General features: G+C 43.8%; 1 protein-coding gene across 3 annotated transcripts in view; it reads left to right on the top strand.

Annotated features, from left to right (window-relative positions):
- Positions 1-19,499, top strand: part of lars2 (leucyl-tRNA synthetase 2, mitochondrial) — a 115,221-nt gene that overhangs the window by 42,147 nt on the left and 53,575 nt on the right. For all 3 annotated transcript variants that reach the window (XR_011954996.1, XM_072560374.1, XM_072560375.1), the window contains exons 9-13: positions 1,397-1,556; positions 12,655-12,759; positions 14,688-14,803; positions 16,256-16,539; positions 19,088-19,186. Coding sequence is in view for 2 of the 3 variants with exons in the window: in XM_072560374.1 (XP_072416475.1) it covers positions 1,397-1,556; positions 12,655-12,759; positions 14,688-14,803; positions 16,256-16,539; positions 19,088-19,186 (764 nt within the window). In the remaining variant the exon portion in view is untranslated. The remainder of the gene's footprint in view (positions 1-1,396; positions 1,557-12,654; positions 12,760-14,687; positions 14,804-16,255; positions 16,540-19,087; positions 19,187-19,499) is intronic.

The raw sequence follows: 19,499 nt of genomic DNA, 5'->3' as shown, positions 1-19,499 counted from the left end.
GGCACAGTGCTGATGGTGAGGTATTTCCAGCATCCAATTCGGTGACAGCAGAGTGGCTGCCAAAGATGACACTTTGTGGATTTGGCCATGAGTATAGGAATTTATATAGAGATGAGATTTGAGAGGGCCAATGAGGGGTGAACTAAGAGGGCGAGGTGTTAGCGGCAGCTGTATGTACATAGAACATAGAACATAGAAGAATACAGCGCAGTACAGGCCCTTTGGCCCTCGATGTTGCGCCGATCCAAGCCCACCTAACCGACACTAGCCCACTATCCTCCATATGCCTATCCAATGCCCGTTTAAATGCCCATAAAGAGGGAGAGTCCACCACTGCTACTGGCAGGGCATTCCATGAACTCACGACTCGCTGAGTAAAGAGCGTTTGAAACAGCTGAGACCGAGGCACTACTCAGTGCGGAGGCTGAGGAAGGATACTGTGAGGATGAATATGTGTGAAGTGGGGCCCAGACAATGATGGATGATAGTTTTTACAGTGGGTGACGAGACCGGAAAATGGTGAGGTCGTCAAAGGCAAGTGTCAGAAATGCAGGAGTATGGTAGAGACTGAGTGATTAACTAACAGTTACACTGCCACAGTGGCAAGTTTGAAGATCAGTCAGTGGAAAACCAGATAGAGAGCTTTCATTAAAGTCAAAAAGTGTGGTGCTAGGAAAGCACAGCAGGTCAGGCAGCATCCGAGGAGCAGGAAAATCGACGTTTCAGGCATAAGCCCTTCATCAGGAATGTCCGGAATCTTGACTCTCCTGTTCCTCGGATGCTGCCTGACCTGCTGTGCTTTTCCAGCGCCACACTTTTCAACTCCTGACTGTCCAGCATCTGTAGTCCTCATTTCCTCCTAGCTTTCAGTAAAGGCCAAAGTATCACCACCTATCAGCTTAAGGACTGTTTTATAAAGCGCAGGCAACTTCAGAGCTGTTCTGTCCCTGCTTTTTTGGTTGACTGCTCCATTTTAAAAGGATTTCAGCCACAACGTACATGTAATAGTGTTCTAACCTAGGAGTTAAACCTGGCTCCCTTGGAGTAGGTGGGGGTGAGTTGCAGCAGTCCATTTGGTGTAGTTACACCCACGATGCCATTAGGGAGGGAGTTCTAGGACTGTGAACAAGCTTGAGCACTCTCAGATCATGTTTGGTGTGAGTGAGCAATTGTTTCAATCTGTGCTTTAATGCCCTTTCAAGTACCTCGGTTTTTTGCCTTTTAACTGAAAGGCTTTGTAAAAAGTAATCTGTCTGTGTAGTGAGCTCACTTCGTGACCACCCGCCACCGCGTACAGGAGTGTTTGCTTGTGTCATTTATTTAAGATGAAGCTTGCAGCTGAGAAGTTCCAGTTACTGCATTACTCAAACGGTGTGAACACTCATTCTTCCCTTAGGTAAATGGGCAACAAGTTGGTGAAAGGCTCCCTGCCTACGCCGCCAGCCCAGAGGCAGTTTATGGTGCATCTCATCTCGCTATCCTGCCTAACCACAGACTGTTAGACACTGATAGTCACCTGAGAGATATTCTTCAACAGTGTCTTGTACCTAACACAGGTAAGCACTTGTGGAAACTCTGCAACAGAAGAAAGCAATTTTATTTATATACCATGTGCATTATGTATACAAATCAATTGTCAGCCCAAGAATTGCCTGCAAGAATCCTTAAGTTATGGATGTGTGAGGAAGTAAGCTCCTAATACTGAACAGAATGTGATGAAAATCTGAAGAAAATGGGACTGGGGTTTAGATGCTTGATGCTAGCAGAGCTAAAGGCCACTTTGACAAGGAGTTTAACTGGTGTCCCCAGAGCTGTGATCTAGAATGCTGTAGTTAAAAATCGCACAACACCAGGTTATCGTCCAACAGATTTTTTTGGGAACACTAGCTTTCGGAGCGCTGCTTCTCCTTCAGGACAACCATCTGATGATGAAGCGGTGCTCCGAAAGCTAGTGTTTTCAAATAAATCTGTTGGATTCTAACCAGGTGTTGTGTGATTTTTAATTTGTTCACCCCAGTCCAGCACCGGCACCTCCAAATCATAGAATGCTATAGTGTGAATGATGGGCAACTGAGGGGCAAACTTCTGTGAGTAATCTACAGCTTGAAGGGCAGCACCGTGGCTCAGTGGTTAGCACTGCTATCTCACAGTGCCAGGGTTCAATTCTAGCCTCTGGCAACTGTTTACGCGGAGTTTACGCATTCTCCCTGTGTCTGCACGAGTTTCCTCTGGGTGCGGCAGTTTCCTCCCACAGTCCAAAGACCTGTAGGTTAGGTGGACTGGCCATTCTAAATTTCCCATAGTGTCCAGGGATACGTAGGCTAGATGGATTAACCATGGGAAATTCAGGGTTACATGGATACAGTCGGAGGGTGAGTCTGGCTGGGATGGTCTTCAGAGGGTTGGTGTGGACTTGTTGGGCTGAATGGCCTGTTTCAACGCTGTTAGGATTTTATGATTCTGAGAGATCTGAAGGTCGTAACAACACTCCTGAAATATGTGAGTAATGTTGAGTTTATTTATTTTTTGTTGTTTTTGGTCTTTTTGACTTGAGGAACTCTGATGACATAAGTTATTGCTGAAGGAGGTTTCCATTGCTTTATCTATCGTTTCTCTATATTATTCTGGGAGATATTAAGTGTTATTCCATTTCCTTTCCTCTTCATCCATACCATGGCCCTGAGCTGGGAAGGTTTTATACCTGTTTTATTTGGCAAGTGCAATGCACCAATTTCTACTTCAAATGTCTTTTGGAGTCTTGTCTTGTTGAGTTGTGAATTCAGCAGGACCTTTTCGGATTTACAAGGTTGTCTCGGTTATGTTAACAGAGTTTCTCTGGGGCCAGAGATGTGAACAGAACCGAGAAATCCCATATTTGGTCCAACCCTCTTCTGCAATTGTACAAAACCAGAAATGTGAAGGTTTAGCATTTGCACTTAGACCAGGGAACTCGAAATATTTACTGTTCTAAGTTTGGGAGAAGATTTGTAGCTCGGGTGCTCATTGTTGTGGTTCTGTTCGTCAAGCTGGGAATTTGTGTTGCAGACGTTTCGTCCCCTGTCTAGGTGACATCCTCAGTGCTTGGGAGCCTCCTGTGAAGCGTTTCTGTCATGTTACCTCTGGCATTTATAGTGATTTGTACCTGCCGCTTCTGGTTGTCAGTTCCAGCTGCCTGCTGCAGTGGTCGGTATATTGGGTCCAGGTCAATGTGTTTGTTGATAGAATCTGTGGATGAGTGCCATGTCTCTAGGAATTCCTTGGCTGTTCTCTGTTTGGCTTGTCCTATAATAGTGGTGTTGTCCCAGTCGAACTCATGTTGCTTGTCATCTGAGTGTGTGGCTACTAAGGATAGCTGGTCGTGTCGTTTCGTGGCTAGTTGGTGTTCATGGATGCGGATCGTTAGCTGTCTTCCTGTTTGTCTTATGTAGTGTTTTGTGCAGTCCTTGCATGGGATTTTGTACACTACATTGGTTTTGTTCATGCTGAGTATCGGGTCCTTCGTCCTGGTGAGTTGTTGTCTGAGAGTGGCTGTTGGTTTGTGTGCTGTTATGACCCTAGTGGTTGCAGTAGTCTGGCTGTCAGTTCAGAAATGTTTTTGATGTATGGTAGTGTGGCTAGTCAACACTAATTCCCAACTCAGCCAATAGAACCACAACATTTACCGTTCTTTCTCACTTTGTCCTTTTCTCCATATGTTGAATGGAGGATTCTGTGACAAACAGGAAAATAACATTTGCACTGTTCTGTTATGTTAACGACTTATCTTTTTCCCCCATGCATCACATTTTTCAGCTCTTCCTCCTCCCTGAAGATATTTTCTCCTTTGTGGTCGTATCCTTTTAGCACCTCACCCAAGTAAGCATCATTCATCTGTGTCGGTGTTCATAAGAGATTAGAGTTGACTGGCTGGTTAGACCATCGGACCACCCTAGCTAAGCCTGATCCTGTCAACATCTGTGTGTTTTCCAGCGGAACTTGCTGGACGGTGATTAGAAACAGGAACCCGGCAGGAATCACCGAAAGTCCTCAGGCCAACTGCAGCACCACTGCCACCACCTGGCAGAGTTGGAAAAGCCCCGTGTGGATTTGTGATGAACCCAGACGGCACATCCTTCAATTAAACCCACTTCCCTGGTCCTTTCAAGGTTATCTTTTGTTTCTTCTCTTTTTTTGTTATTCTCCTCTGGATACTGGTGTATGCGGCTGAAGGGGCTGGACAGACAAACCACCACGGGGGACAGAAAACCATGCAGTAATGCCTTCTCCTCCAATGATTCTCTAATTGTGCTTTTAGATTAGCTTGCTTACTTAGTGCGGAAACAGGCTCTTTGGCCCAACAAGTCCAAACCGAGCCTCCGAAGAGTAACCCACCCAGACCCATTTCCCTCTGACTAATTCATCTAACACTATGAGCAATTTACCATGGCCAATCTACCTAACCTGCACATGTTTTGGACTGTGGGAGGAAATCCACGCAGACACGGGGAAAATGTGCAAACTCCACACAGACAGTCGGCCGAGGCTGGAATTGAACCTGGGACCCTGGTGCTGTGAGGCAGCAGTGCTAACCACTGAGCCACTGTGTCGCCCTAAATGTTGCTGCTTCCAATAGCCAAGGTCATGAAATGGGCAGAATGAAAAGGGAGGGTATTACTATATGTATTTTTGCCTTTGGCATTGGCTTTATTGTTTATTCTTCTCAATTGCAGTCTGGTGTTTGTGTTGTTATCATTGAATCCCCACAATGTGGAAGCAGGCCATTTGGCCCATCGAGTCCACACTGACCCATGAAAAGCAACTCACCCAGACTCACTCCTCAATCCTATTATTCTGCATTTCCCATGGCTAATCCACCTAGTCTGCAATTTTCCATGACCAGTCTACCCAACCTGCACATCTTTGGACTGTGGGAGGCAACCGGAGCGCCCGGAGGAAACCGAAAACAGACACAGGGATAATGTGCAAACTCCACAGACAGTCGCTCAAGGGTGGAATTGAACCTGGGTCCCTGGCGCTGTGAGGCAGTAATGCTAACCACTGAGCCACCATGCTGCTCAAGGCATTATAGGGAATTGGTACAAGATATAAATTGGATCTGTACTCTAATTGGCAGTACACCAATGGCAACTCCTTGTATTTTCATTATTACGACGGAGGAATTAAGACTAGGAGGATTAATACTGAAGAGGACTAAGAAAGAAGGAGTGTGCAAGAAACTGAATATCCCACCTGCCTACCTCTTCAAACAGCACCTTCCCACCACATGGTGTGTAAATCAAACATTGGCTGGTCAGTCACCTCAGGATCATTAGCTCCGGAGTGGAAGAGAGACCCCGTCTTGATGGACTGCATAAGAAGATGGCAATTTATTACTTGCAGGAAATTCAATTGCTGCCTGGACTTTTTTTTGTCTTTTTTGTTTCTTCCCCCACTTTACCTGAGAGAGAGAGAGAGAGAGAGTGGGTTACAAAATCAAGTTGGAGAGATGATGGTACATTGTGATGACATACCATCTGGAGATGGTATTAGCAATAACATTAGCAAATTTGCTGATGATACTAAGCTGGGTGGCAGGGTGAAATGTGATGAGGATGTTAGGAGATTACAGGGTGACCTGGACAAGTTAGGTGAGTGGTCAGATGCATGGCAGATGCAGTTTAATGTGGATAAATGTATGGTTATCCACTTTGGTGGCAAGAACAGGAAGACAGATTACTACCTAAATGGAATCAATTTAGGTAAAGGGGCTATACAGAGAGATCTGGGTGTTCTTGTACACCAATCAATGAAGGTAAGTATGCAGGTACAGCAGGTAGTGAAGAAAGCTAAGAGCATGCTGGCCTTCATAACAAGAGGGATTGAGTATAGAAGCAAAGAGGTTTTTCTGCAGCTGTACAGGGCCCTGGTGAGACCACACCTGGAGTACTGTGTGCAGTTCTGGTCTCCAAATTTGAGGAAAGACATTCTGGCTATTGAGGGAGTGCAGCATAGGTTCACGAGGTCAATTCCTGGAATGGCGGGATTACCTTACACTGAAAGACTGGGGCGACTGGGCTTGTATACCCTTGAGTTTAGAAGACTGAGAGGGGATCTGACTGAGACATATAAGATTATTAAAGCATTGGACACTCTGGAGGCAGGAAACATGTTTCAGCTGATGGGTGAGTGCCGAACCAGAGGACACAGCTTAAAAATACTGGGTAGACCATTTAGGACAGAGATGAGGAGAAACTTCTTCACCCAGAGAGTGGTGGCTGTGTGGAATGCTCATTTAAGAAAGAGTTGGATAGAGCTCTCAAGGATTGTGGAATCGAGGGTTATGGAGATAAGGAAGGACCAGGATACTGATTAAGGATGATCAGCCATGATCATATTGAATAGTGGGGCAGGCTCGAAGGGCAGAATGGCCAACTCCTGCACCTATTGTCTATTGTAAGCTATAATGAGTATTTTGTAGTAACAATATGGGAAGTATAATTCCAGTGGTTTATTTGCACCATGATTCCATTGTTTTCTGTTTGTGTTATACTTCATACCTTTGTATATTGTCCAACTGGGGAGTTTTGAGAACAGGGCATATTTGGCAAGTGATGGTGTTTGAACGTGAAATTCCACTTGCAGCAATTTTCCTGCAATGGGCTTTAATGTCTAAAAATGCTACTTTTTTAGTACAGAACCAGAAGAAATTGTTGTCACATGACCTTGTCTCCATCAGGAAGTGAGTGCAAGTAGGAGTATCCTTCCTCTGTCACCAGAAGGCACGATGCAGGTAGTCACCTTTTCTCCCCGGTAACTATCTGAGCTTTACTTTTTTTTCTGAGGGAACCAGCAACATTATTCAAAAACAAAGCTGAAGGATGCTGGAGAAACTCAGCAAGATGGGCATCTGTGAAGAGAGAATTCATGATCTGAATCCAGTATGACCTCCTCAGAACTGACAAACGAACTTGTTTGTTTCAGATTTCCAGTATCGGCAATTTTTCGTCTTTATTTGAGCGACATTATTCAGACTGACCAGAAAAGAATGTAAAATAGAGTAATTAATTTTTCTGTCTTTCAGTTGCCTTTTTGTAGGTCGTCCTGTTGTGTTTGTGTTATTTTGAGTGCACGCTGTGTCTGTGTTTCTGTGAGAGGCACTGAAATATCCTGCCAAACATTTTCTGGCTCAGTAAGAGTAACTTACCCATAAATATTCTCAGGAGAGTTATCCTGATCTTGTAAAGCACTTTGGCACCCACACAAGCAAGCAACATTCCTAGATAATCTCATGTCCGTTTACTCCTTGTGAATACAATCCTCTGCCTGGTTTATCGTTGCTGTCTGATTTGCAGGATTTTTCTTTAACTGAGATTTTGCTGGATTGATTTGATTGCTTTCATTCTCCTTTTCCTGGGCAACCCAGTGGTTTTGCTTCAAAGAAAAAAAAAAGCTGTCATTATGTAATCATCACAGCTTCTGTGATGGACTGTGTCAACTGGAAATTGTCAGCAAATTAATCATAATAATTGTAGTTCTGCTTGTTTTTCTCCAAGAATCACTGGTTCTGATTGTGTCTGCACTTGATGTATTACAGGAATGAGTGAAGTAATGGTTATCTGCTGCTGCTGATAATCCATGTCTTGGTGCTTTTTTAGAAATGCAAACAAGACCATTCCATGAGAAGGATATTGCAGTGGTTAAATGTGCTTTGTGGTGTGGATCTTAGTTTCAATTTTATGGTTTGCTGAGGTTGCCAATCTCACTGGAGACTAGAATTGGTCAGTGTTCCTGGGCTAGGACTGAGAACTGTTGACCAGTACAGGGCCAGTGTCCAAACTCTGGCACCCGTTGCACCCAGGCAAAAGTGAGGGCTGCAGATACTGGAGATCAGAGTCGAGAGTTTGGTGCTGGAAAAGCACAGCAGGTCAGGTAGCATCCGAGGAGCAGGAGAAACGACATTTCGGGCATAAGCCCTTCATCAGGAATGAGGCTTGTGGACTGGGGCTGGGGCTGGGCAGGGTGGGGGGAGGGGGGGGAAGGAAGGTAGCTAAGAATGCAATAGGTAGGTGAAGGTGAGGGAGAAGGTGATAGGTCGGAGAGGAGGATGGAGCCGGTAAAGTGATGGACAGGTCAAGAGGACGGTGTCAAGTTGGAGGCCTGGGACTGGGATAAGGTGGTGGGAGAGGAAATGAGGAAACTGGTGAAATCCACATTAATCATGTGTAGTTACAGGGTCCCAAGGTGGATGATGAGGTGTTCTTCCTCCAAGTGTCGGGTGGTTAGGGATTGCCGATGGAGGAGGCCCAGGACCTGCATGTCCTTGGTGGAGTGGGAGGGGGAGTTGAAGTTTTCAGCCACGGGGCGGTGGGGTTGGTGGGTGCGGGTGTCCTAGAGATGTTCTCTGAAACAATCTGAGAGTTGGCATCTCGTCTCCCCGATGTAGAGGAGACCATATCGGGTGCAACGGTTAGAGTAGATAACATTGGTGGAAGTACAGGTAAATTTCTGTCGGATGTGGAAGGGGCCTTGGGGCCTTGGACGGAGGTGAGGGGGGAGGTGCGAGTGGTGGGGAAGGTGCTGGGTGTGGGGTGTGGGCTGGTGGGGAGTGTGGATCTGACAAGGGAGTTGTGGAGGGAATGGTCTGTCTGGAACGCTGATGGGGTGGGGTGGGAAATATATCCCAAGTGGTGGGGTCTGTTTGTATCTGTGGAAGTGGTGGAGGATGATGCGATATATACGGAGGTTGATGGGATGGAAGGTGAGGACCGGGGGGGGGGCCCAGTCCTTGTCGCGCTGGGAAGGGTGGGGTTCAAGGGCGGAGGTGTGCGAAGTGGAGGAGATGCCCTGGAGTGTATCATCGACCACGTGGGAGGGGAAATTGCGGTCTTTGAAGAAAGAGGACAACTGGGATTTTCTATGGTGGAACTGGTCATCCTGGGAACAAATGTGGCAGAGGCGGAGGAATTGGGAATAAGGAATGGTGTTTTTACAGGAGGCAGGATGGGAAGAAGTGTCGTCCAGGTAGCTGTGGGAGTCCATGGGTTTGTAGTAGATGTCCGTGGTTAGTCAGTCGCCAGAGTGGAGATGGAGCGGTCCAGGAAGCGGAGGGAGGTGTCCGAGATGGTCCATGTGAATTTGAGGTTGGGATGAAAGTTGTTAGTGAAGTTGAACTATTTGACCTCCTTGTGGGAGCATGATGTAGCACCAATACAGTCATCGATGTAGCAGAGGAAAAGGTGGGGGATGGGGCCAGTGTAGCTGCGGAGGTTGGACTGTTCCATGTACCCGATAAAGAGGCAGGCATAGCTGGGGCCTTTCTGGATTTTGGAATTTTCTGTGTATTTCCTCAGCCAGATCAAATGAGAGCAAGGAATTGATATTGTTGAGCATTTTACTTAGAAGCTTCTAAACTGACGTGAGGTTGTTCCATTTTTTTATTTTTGAAGTCCACAGTGTATATTCGCATTAACTCAGCAGGTATATCTTGATGTGGCTGGTTCCTTGTTATAATTCCCATATTTAATGTGTGGGCACCAGAAACACTTCACCAAACAATGGTGACATTGATTTCAGGGGTATGGTATGCACCCATTTAGCCATGTGTAATATTTCAGAGTTTGCACTGATTATTTTCCTCCAATTACTGTTGGATAAGAAAAACATCTGGATTTTGGGCAATTACAGTTTTTTGGGAGTTTGGGTCCTGTACCTTTGTTTCTACCTACTGTACCTTTACATTTGTGAGAACAGGACCAGTCCACCATCCATACACTTGATGCCCCTTACTGCTGAAGTATTACTACATTGATGTGTTGGAGGGTCGCTGCTGGGGTAGAATCTTTGGCATTTTTAGGAGAGAAGGGTTAAGGAGAGGTAATTAGAGCAACTGATGTCTGATATATAAATGTTTGTTTTCAAGTTTAACTCCCTCTGTGTTCGCATATCAAGACTTGGTTCTTGGGAATGAAGGGTAGACTGAGTATTGCAAGTGTTGGTGGGGGAGCATTTAAGAGACGGTGATTATTGTACCAAAGTTTTGGAAGACAGTGGAAAAAGACAAAGGGCAAACCAACGTGAAAGTAATGAACTGGGAAATAGCCAACTTACTGCGACAGGAGTGGAGCTGGGCCCTATAGATGGTCAGTGGGGGAGAAAGCTGTGGCTGAACAATGGGCTACCCTCAAAGAAGAGTGTTCAGGTGCAGTTCAGATGTATTGCTTCAAAAAGGAATGGTGGAGAAATCAGTTTAGAGTTCGCTGGATGAAAGAGGAAATGGAGGTTAACATAACGAAGGTGTCTTATGTTTGACCTGACACTGGTCATATGATTGAGAACCAAGCTGAACTCCGTAGTGGGTGACAAAGCAAGTAAGAATAGCAAAGAGTGTTCATTTAGAAAAGGCTAGCATCTACCATGAAGGGAATTCCAAACTTTTCTAGAGAGACACAAACAGTAAAAGAGTTTTAAAAGGATAAATGAGGCCAATTTGGAACTAAAAATGTATGTTTGCACGTGAGGGATAGGGGGCATGGCCGAGATATTAAATGAATATTTTGCAACTTTACCTGCGAAGCAGATGGTGACAGAAGAGGAAACTCTGTCATTAGAAGGAATTAACATTAATGAGGACTGGTATGAGGTTGACTGTCAGTAATTAAGGTTAATAACGCACCACGGTCAGATGAGATTCACCCAAGGATATTGAGGGCAATGTGAGTGGAAATTGCAAAGACACTGGCAATAATCTTTCAATCTTTCCCAGACTGAGCAGTGATATCTGAGGGCTGGAGAATTGCAAACGCAATGCCCTGTTTTTATTTTGAAAAAACATTGTTGTGATAAGCCCAGTAATTCCAGATTGTTCCGTTTAACTTAAACGGTGGGGGAATGTTTTGAAATGAGAGAGCACATGTAGAGGATAGAATGGTTGGAAGGGAAAATGTGAGTTAAATGAGGAGGAGCTAGTGCAGATTAATTAAAGGAAACATCTGTTTAACTGACTCATTAGGGTTTTTGAAGCTGTAATATCTTTGTTGTTGATGTAGTCTATATGGACTTCCAGAAGGTTTTCAATATAGTACCACACAACAGACTTGTGAAAAAACACCATGGAATAAATAGGACAAGGCTAATGTGGATACAAAATTGGCTGAGGGCTAGGAAACAGTATTGGCTAATGGATATTTTTCAGACTGTAGGGAGAATCCTTGTGGCACACCACTGGTATGTGGTGTGTAAGGCACTTTTGCAAAAGAAATACGATGCGAGAAAAATACTTTGATTATGGAAAGTATGGTGGAGGCATGTTCAATTGGATGATTATTTAACTGGAATATTGGTTGTAGATTGTGTGGTAAAGGCAAGAGAATGTCACCTAGTCATTTACTAGTATAGACAGGATGGACCAAACAACCTCCCCCACCGTAACCATTCTGTATAGACCAGGGAGAAAGTGAGGTCTGTGGATGCTGGAGATCAGAATCGAGAGTGTGTTGCTGGAAAAGCACAGCAGGTCAGGCAGCATCCGAGGAGCAGGAGAATCGACGTTTCGGGCCAGAGCCCTTCATCAGCAATCATCCTGATGAGTCTATCCCTGTATAGATAGGGACTAATTGATACTAATTGAGTACCAGTGACTGAGAGTAATATTAAATTCACTAATCACCATCTTGAGGACCTGCAATTTAAATCTGATCCAGAGTGGTGCACATTCTCTAGGGTAATCCAGTCGCTTCATGTGCACTCAGTAGTTTGGAATTGTGTTGCTGTGTAGATGAATATGAGAGCCATTTCTCAGATAGCAATGTTTCACAATGAAGAGAAAGGCTCATAAATTGTTTTGAAGCTGTTTGGCTGAGACAGGCTCACTGATCATGATGCACAGTTTGCTGTCTGCGTTAAAATACTGTGGGTTCGCTGGCACCAGGCTGATTCCATAGCAACTGAAATGTGGCCCTTCCAGCTTTTGCAATCTGTGTCTACCTGAATTATATACTCAGATTTGAGAGTTGAGAATCAACTCTGCACATTCTGATTCATCTTCTTTACCTTTTTTGTTCTTGCTGTATCTTTCATTTCTATTCTCACTCTTTTATACCTTTTATCTCTCTCTCCTCCGCCCCCCCCCCCCCCCCCCCCCCCCCCCCCCCCCCCCTCCCCACCACCTCTCTTTCCCTGTCTCTCTGCATCGTATCTCATCCTTTTTAAATTTTTTTCTGCCACAGCGTTGACACATTGTGGTTTGGAAAGTAATTTATAGAGCCATAGAGATGTGCAGCATGGAAACAGACCCTTTGGTCCAACCCGTCCATGCTGACCAGATATCCACCGAATCTAGTCCCACATGCCAGCACCCGGCCCACTGGTCACAGGCCTCCAGTCTGAGAAACAGCCCTCCACTACCACCTTCTGTCTTATACCTTTGAGCCAGTTCTGTATCCATATGGCTTATTGTGTGAAGATGTGTAGGATGACCTTTTCCTATTTAATGGAAATGTTCTATTAACCATTTTGGGCCTGAGTTGCCTCAGCCTGTTAGGACACAGTTCATAAAAAGAAGTTACCTCGCTAATCAGTGGGAACTACTGTCACTCATGACGAAGTACCTGAACAATTGTTGAAAAGAAAACTATCTATTAAGAGTCAAATCATCATCTGTTATTGCTTGCTTTCCAGACTGCCAGACTCCAGTGACGGGGGTGAACCTTTTAAATGGTCAGGAGATTCCTGTCGTAATTTCAGCCAAGACAGAGTTTGAGGGTTACTTAGATACGGTCATAGGTAAGGCAGCATTCCTGATTTTCGTTATGTTGTTTGATTGGCGGTGGTAAGTAGAGATCGGCTTACGCTATTGTGAAGTTAGACTTGCATACCACTGTAAACATCTGCAGTGAGCTGTGCCAGTTTTACAATTTATGTTCCTTCCTCCTATAACCCATCATTGTTGATTATTCATTATTTGGATAGCAGTAAAGCTTGTGTCTTTGTTTTTCTGCTTAAAAAGAAAAATATTCTCTTTCTGTCTATTTATATGCTACCCACTTTATCAGTTGGGGGAGGAGCGAAGAGAAAGCGGTGTAACAGCAGGGCGGTTAGGGTTAGGGTCTGTGAGGAAACTCCTGTTCGTGGGAAGAATTGGTAAGGTTGGTTGAGGGCAATTTAGAAATTTGGAATTTTGGAGCCCTAAATCTGCTGATTCCTGTCTCCTGAGTTTTGAGATGGTCCTTATACCTTGCTTTGTACACCACCCCCCTGTGCTAATATCCTCTTATTTGGCTGAGTTATTAACTTTGTTTGATTATACTTCTGTGACGGCGTTCTTGTGTGCTGTATGTATCATCCTGACTCTGAGCCCGAAGGTCCAGGTTGAGACCCTTTAAAAGGAATCAGGCACCCTGTGTTTATTTGCAGCAATAATGTGCACAGACGTGCCAGGCAACACAGTTCGAGGCGTACACAAAGGCAGAACCTGTAATGAGGCTCTTCACTGGTGCAGGGAAGGGATGATTGTCCGACACCACTCCCCCGTGAGGCTGGCTGAGATCAGGTTCGATTGCCTAGGAAAGGGAGGGTCAAGCCAGTTTAGGGCCAACCTGCAATCATCCCAACAGGCATCCATGGCAGGCAGTGCGAGCGGGAGGGATCTGTGTTAGATACGTGATAGGAAGACATTGGAGCATCTACCATCATAGCTCCAGGCAACAATATACATGAAGCAAAGACCTTATCTATTTACTCAATTGTTATGAAGATGTCGATGTACTCTACCTTTAAGAGAGTTAAAAGCTAGCAGAACTACCCGACAGCACCAAGTGTTCTGAATAAGGTAACAATGTAACACTTGGTCAAAAGCTAGGTTGCCTGGAAATGACAAAATAGATTCAAATTAGGTCAATCATGTTTAAATTATACCCCGAAAAATACCTACTCCAATCAAGTTTGAATTTAGTATATTGACAATCTTAAAAGACAATGATTCTGGATTAGTGGTGCTGGAAGAGCACAGCAGATCAGGCGGCAGCCAAGTAGCTTCGAAATCGACGTTTCAGGCAAAAGCCCTTTTGCCCGAAACGTCGATTTCGAAGCTACTTGGATGCTGCCTGAACTGCTGTGCTCTTCCAGCACCACTAATCCAGAATCTGGTTTCCAGCATCTGCAGTCATTGTTTTTACCTTAAAAGGCAATGACCCAATCCGATGCCCGGGGGTATAAGATCGGGGGGAAATTGAACCGTTGGGAGGTGAACTGCCGAACCAACAACATCTGCAGACTGACCAGAGAATAGCTGTCTTAAAGGTAGTTTTTATTGATCAGTAACCTGTGAAGTAGGAATCCCTAAGAAAATAATTCGACATCTGGCTTTTTTTAAAAAGTTGAATTTTGGTAAATCTTAATTAGGGGTTTTATTGGACTAGTATTATAGAAGGGAAAGTAAAAGATAGGTTAGAGGAAGGTGTTGTAAATAGTTGTTAGTTAGTTATTCACTGTTATACTTTTACTTTAACCCGAATTACCACTAGATCCTCGTTTATGCTGCGGAAGGCAGGAGGGAAAAGATAAAGGTGCCATTCACTTCAGAGGAAGGATGAAAGAAATGTGCTTTTAATATTTGAGTAAAGTTGTCTTGAGCCAACATGAATGTTGCTTAAAGCTCTCCCTTAATTCTTCTCCCACTTCTTTCTGTGACTTTTGCTTCTGTTTCAACAAAGGTATTCCCAGCCTTAGCCAGGAGGATGCAGCAGTCGCAAAAAGGCTGGGTCTGAAATGGCGAGATGTATTTGAAACCCTTCCCGATGGCACCGAGTGTTTGCAAAATTGTGATGAGGTCAGTGCTGAGTGTGGTTTGGGCAATTCCCAAATGTTAACCTCAGGTTACTGTCTTTTTTGCAAGAGGCTCACAGAAAGACTCTATTGCATTGCCTCTCTCCCATGCTGATTAATACTCCCACCGAAACTGAAAGAGAAATGTTGACCTCTTTAGAATCATTAGTTAATCCAGCTTTACAAACTAAATTATCCATAATCTTCCATTCTTAACATTGCATTGTTGATATTCATGTATTGTAGCTGGATTGACCTTTGTATCCACTGGATGGGATTTGGCTCCTTATGCTGGGGCAACATCCATTTTATGTTTCAGTGGCTTAATGAGCACCCCAGCACTGGAAAGGGACCGAGCAGAAGCTGAGGTAGTGGCCCAAATGTTTTCATCATTGGTGCTTGCTACTCTCCAAAGAAATCTGCAGATGGAGAGGCATATCATCTCTCTGGTGTAGATTTCCAATTGCGCAGGAAAAGTTTTTAAGTCTGGAGCTAAATCAAGACGATTTTTCAGAAGCCAATAGTGACAACCCAGAGGGGCAGCATGCTAGGAATTTAAAAATACCAAATCCCTTCACATGAAATAAATACCTGGCATGTGCATGTGGGATTTGGATAGAAGCTAAAGTATTGTGAACATTTTTTTTCAACAATACATGGAATTTCTTATTTAACAAACACAAATGCACTTGTATAGTATAATCTGCCTGTAAAGCACATAAGGCAACACTTTTCTCTATATTTTGGTACACAGGATAATAATAAATCCAATCAAACAAAATTATTATTTTGGGATCATTGATATCGTTTGGCCGTAGCACATGAGCTTTATGTCTTTTAGAAAAAAAATTGGTATTAGCAGGTGTTAATTTTTTTTAAGGGCTTTTACAACTAAAGAGTGTGCTGGTGAAAGTTTTCATCTGTGCAATATTTTTTCAATGTTTGCAATCTGAGGGGAACCTCAACAGCAAACCCTCTGCTGGAAAAGATGGTTCACTGTTAACAACTTCTGCTTTCCTGTATTAAACTGCAGATGTATGGGCTCTCAAAGTCGCTGTCAGTTTCTGAGAAGTTGTGGCCACAAGTGCTGACAGTGACACCATGATTGCTATGGCAAAACTAAAACCATTTGGTTGAGTCTGTACAATTTCGGCAGCAAAAAGGAAGGAATTTACTTTGCCCAGGCAATTTAGTTTATTCTAATAAACATATCTGTACACCACAATGGGTAATGAACTCTTCTAATAGACCATTACTATCCTGTATCTCTGTCCAGGGCCGAAGGGCCTGTATTGTTCTATGTAACAAGAATTGGACGTTCAGGCAAGTGAGGAATACTTTAGTGTCATGATACCAAGGCTATCAAACACTAGCTGATCAGAACTTGTCTGTTAATGGCAGGTTGTCATTTAAGGTGAAGTATTTATAACAAATCTCAGGCTGTTTAACTTTTCAGTTCACAGGACTTGATAGACAATCTGCAACTCAGGCCATTTTGAAACGTGCGAGAGACCTTGGAATCGGTGGCTACCTCACCAGCCCGAAGATGCGTGACTGGTTGATATCCCGGCAGCGTTACTGGGGCACCCCTATTCCCATCGTCCATTGCCAATCCTGCGGTCCTGTTCCTGTCCCTCATGAGGATCTGCCTGTGCTTTTACCTAAGATTAAGTCGTTTACAGCTAAAGGGCTCTCCCCTCTAACTACAGCCGCTGAGTGGTTCAATTGTACTTGTCCTCAGTAAGTCAGTTCTTTCCAGTAACACGATAGAAATACTCCAGTAGTTTTTGGAATAAAAGCAGCACATGTGCAATCTGTGAACAGACACCCACAGTTAATGTTTGGTTTGTTGTTGTAACTAATTTTGAATTCAACTCTGAATTAGAAATCGAGTTGTTTTTAAACAGAAGGTGAGCTAGGAGCAGGAGTAGGCAGTTCAGCCCTTTGAGGCTACTCGGCTGTTTAATATGATCTTGGCTGATTTAATCTTAGCCTAATCTGCACTTTCCTGCCTCCTGCACGTCACCCTTCAACCCATTACTAATTTAAAATCTGCCTATCTCCTCAAATTTATTCCCTGTTCTAGCATCCATTGCACTCTGCGATAGTAAATTCCACCGATTCATGGCCCTTTTCAGAGAAGTAATTCCTCTGTACCCCTGTTTTAAACCTACCACCCTTTATCCTAAAGCAATAACCTCTTGTTCTAAAACAACAAAGGCTGGTGATCACAGCGGGTCAGGCAGCATCCATGGAGAGAAAGCCAGCTAACAATTCAAGCCTGGATGACTCTTTTTCAGAGCTGATGTCCCTGACCTGCTGTGATCTCCAATTTTTTTTTTTTTGCTTTCAGTTCAGATGTCAGCATCTGTAGTAATTTGCCTCGACCTACTGTTCTAAACAGGTAAGTAATAAGGAAAGCAATTTAATTGGTAAAGTGCAGTAAGTTCCAGTGTGAATTGATCACTTTTTAACCCCCCCAAGACGAGCAGTGACTTTGCTGTACCAACGGAGCAAAGTGATCCACGAGATTTCCAATAGAAAGAACCATGACACTCTCAGTTTTATTGCATCCAGGAGCTCATGTGGTCTTGGATGTGAAATTAAACGTCTGACTTCATGCCAGCCAAGGTGTATTACCAAGATAGATGCACAGAATTTAAAGCAACCATTTGGGAACAGACGCAGAGGACCATCATAATCTCCATGGCCATGTTGCCTTTTGGAGCCTGTTGCTGGAATACTCATTTTCGTTTTTCACCGTCATTTTCCAAACCCCTGACTAAAGGCGTCACTGGTGCACAAATGGACTGTGAGGCACCAAAGTTCTCCATTCGGCCTGTGGGTGGTTATGTTAAATATATTTATCTTAAGGAGGTTGGTGAGAGTGTAGCTGTTAAGTTCCTGCTTGAAGTGCCCGATTGTGACTGGCTTGGATGAGAGACACCTAGGTGTAACCATTTCCTCTGGTAGTTGAATCAGTTACTGGAAGAGTATAATTTTAAGATCATTATCAAAATGAAATGAAAAGGGCAGATGTTTATTTTTCACTGGTTTGGTGGATTGTTAGTGTGCAGGATGCAAGTACAGTGGAAAAGCAGTGACCGCTTGTAAAAGGATTTGCAGGTAAGAAAAGACATTTGCTAACTTATAAAGGAATAGGATTGCAGGATCCAGCATAGTTATAATGGGCTGAATGGCCTCTGGTGCAAGAAAATTTTACAATTCTAAACAAGAATAGACAGATTCACCAATAAAGAGGAGGAGGTGTCTGATATCCAGGTACGATAGTTTTTTTTTCACAATATAATGTACATTTATATAATCCTATGCAGCTTGTGTGCTGTGCTAGGTTCTTGCAGTAAATTTGCTTTATGGAGAAAGTCCCCTTGTGTAAAATCTAATCGTGAGAGACATTTCAGTGCAGAGGATGTCTTCACGTCACGTCCATTCTGTAGTACTTTCAGACAATTGCTCTGTGATTTCTGTCAGGTCATGTGTGGTAAGACCAACTTTTGAAAATAAAAACCCAATATTCCTGTCATAGGAGCTGACTTCTTTCAAGTGATCCGCGGCTCCCAGTTGACACTGTGTGACTGATGTAACTGGAGCACAGCCCATTCACTGCCTTATTGATATCAAACTGCAAATGTAGATCTATTTATACTGGAGAAGTGAGTGGTCAGCTGCCTTATTGTTAACAGAGCAAAGTAGAGCACAGAATCGGACATTTATCCCAGCAAGTCCATGTTGGTTTTTCTGCTGCTCACAAGTCTCTGACCCTTCTTTATTTAATCCTATCAATGTATTATTCAGCTACTTTCTTCCTTGTATTTATCTAGTTTTCCCTCAAATGCATCAATAGTTTCGACTCCCCATCCGCTAGCGATTTCTACTCTCTAAGTGAAGACATTTCTCCTGAATTCTCTATTGGTCTGTAAGTCACTACCTCATAGACATTGCAGATTGGCACTTGACACTTTCTCAGGAGACCGTTTGGATCCGATAAAAGATTGGTGACCCAAAACGTTAGCTCTGTTTCTCTCTCCGCTGATGATTTTTGAGTATTCTCCAGGCCTTTATTTCTGACTTAACAGTATTCTAGAGTAATTTGTTTTGGCCCCAGTCTGTTGAGTTGGACAACGTTGCTACTTGCTAGTGGTGCTTGGAGCAATATGGCTCATTATGTTTAATTCAGTTAGCAGTGTTCCACTTTATGTTGTGGTTGACTCACTAAACTGTTGTGTATTGGAAGCCAATAAATTTGTAACTTGCTGTCCCCACACAGATGTAAAGGCCCTGCCCAGAGAGAGACTGACACCATGGATACATTTGTGGATTCAGCTTGGTATTACTACAGATACACTGACTCTCATAATAAAGAAAAGTGAGTTTGGAAATAACTTTTACATTTTTAGAATTATTTTTATTTTTTTTCCCATTAAGGTAGACTTCAATTTAGCTTGGGGAAAGGTAGGAACAGGAGTAGACCATTCAGGTCCTCTATCGTGGTTTGCAGTTCCATTAATCACGATCAATCTCTGTTTTAACTTCATCTGAAAACCTTGGTTCCAAGGACGGTATGGTGGCTCAGTGGTTAGCACTGCTGCCTCACAGCGCCAAGGACCCAGGTTTGATTCCAGACTTAGGCGACTGTCTGTGTGGAGTTTGCACATTCTCCCCGTGTCTGCGTGGGTTTC

The sequence above is a fragment of the Chiloscyllium punctatum genome, chromosome 41 (assembly GCF_047496795.1).
Source record: "Chiloscyllium punctatum isolate Juve2018m chromosome 41, sChiPun1.3, whole genome shotgun sequence".
In the NCBI taxonomy this organism is placed as follows: domain Eukaryota; kingdom Metazoa; phylum Chordata; class Chondrichthyes; order Orectolobiformes; family Hemiscylliidae; genus Chiloscyllium; species Chiloscyllium punctatum.
The sequence above is the reverse complement of the archived record's forward strand: the minus strand, read 5'-3'. Positions and strand labels throughout refer to the sequence as shown.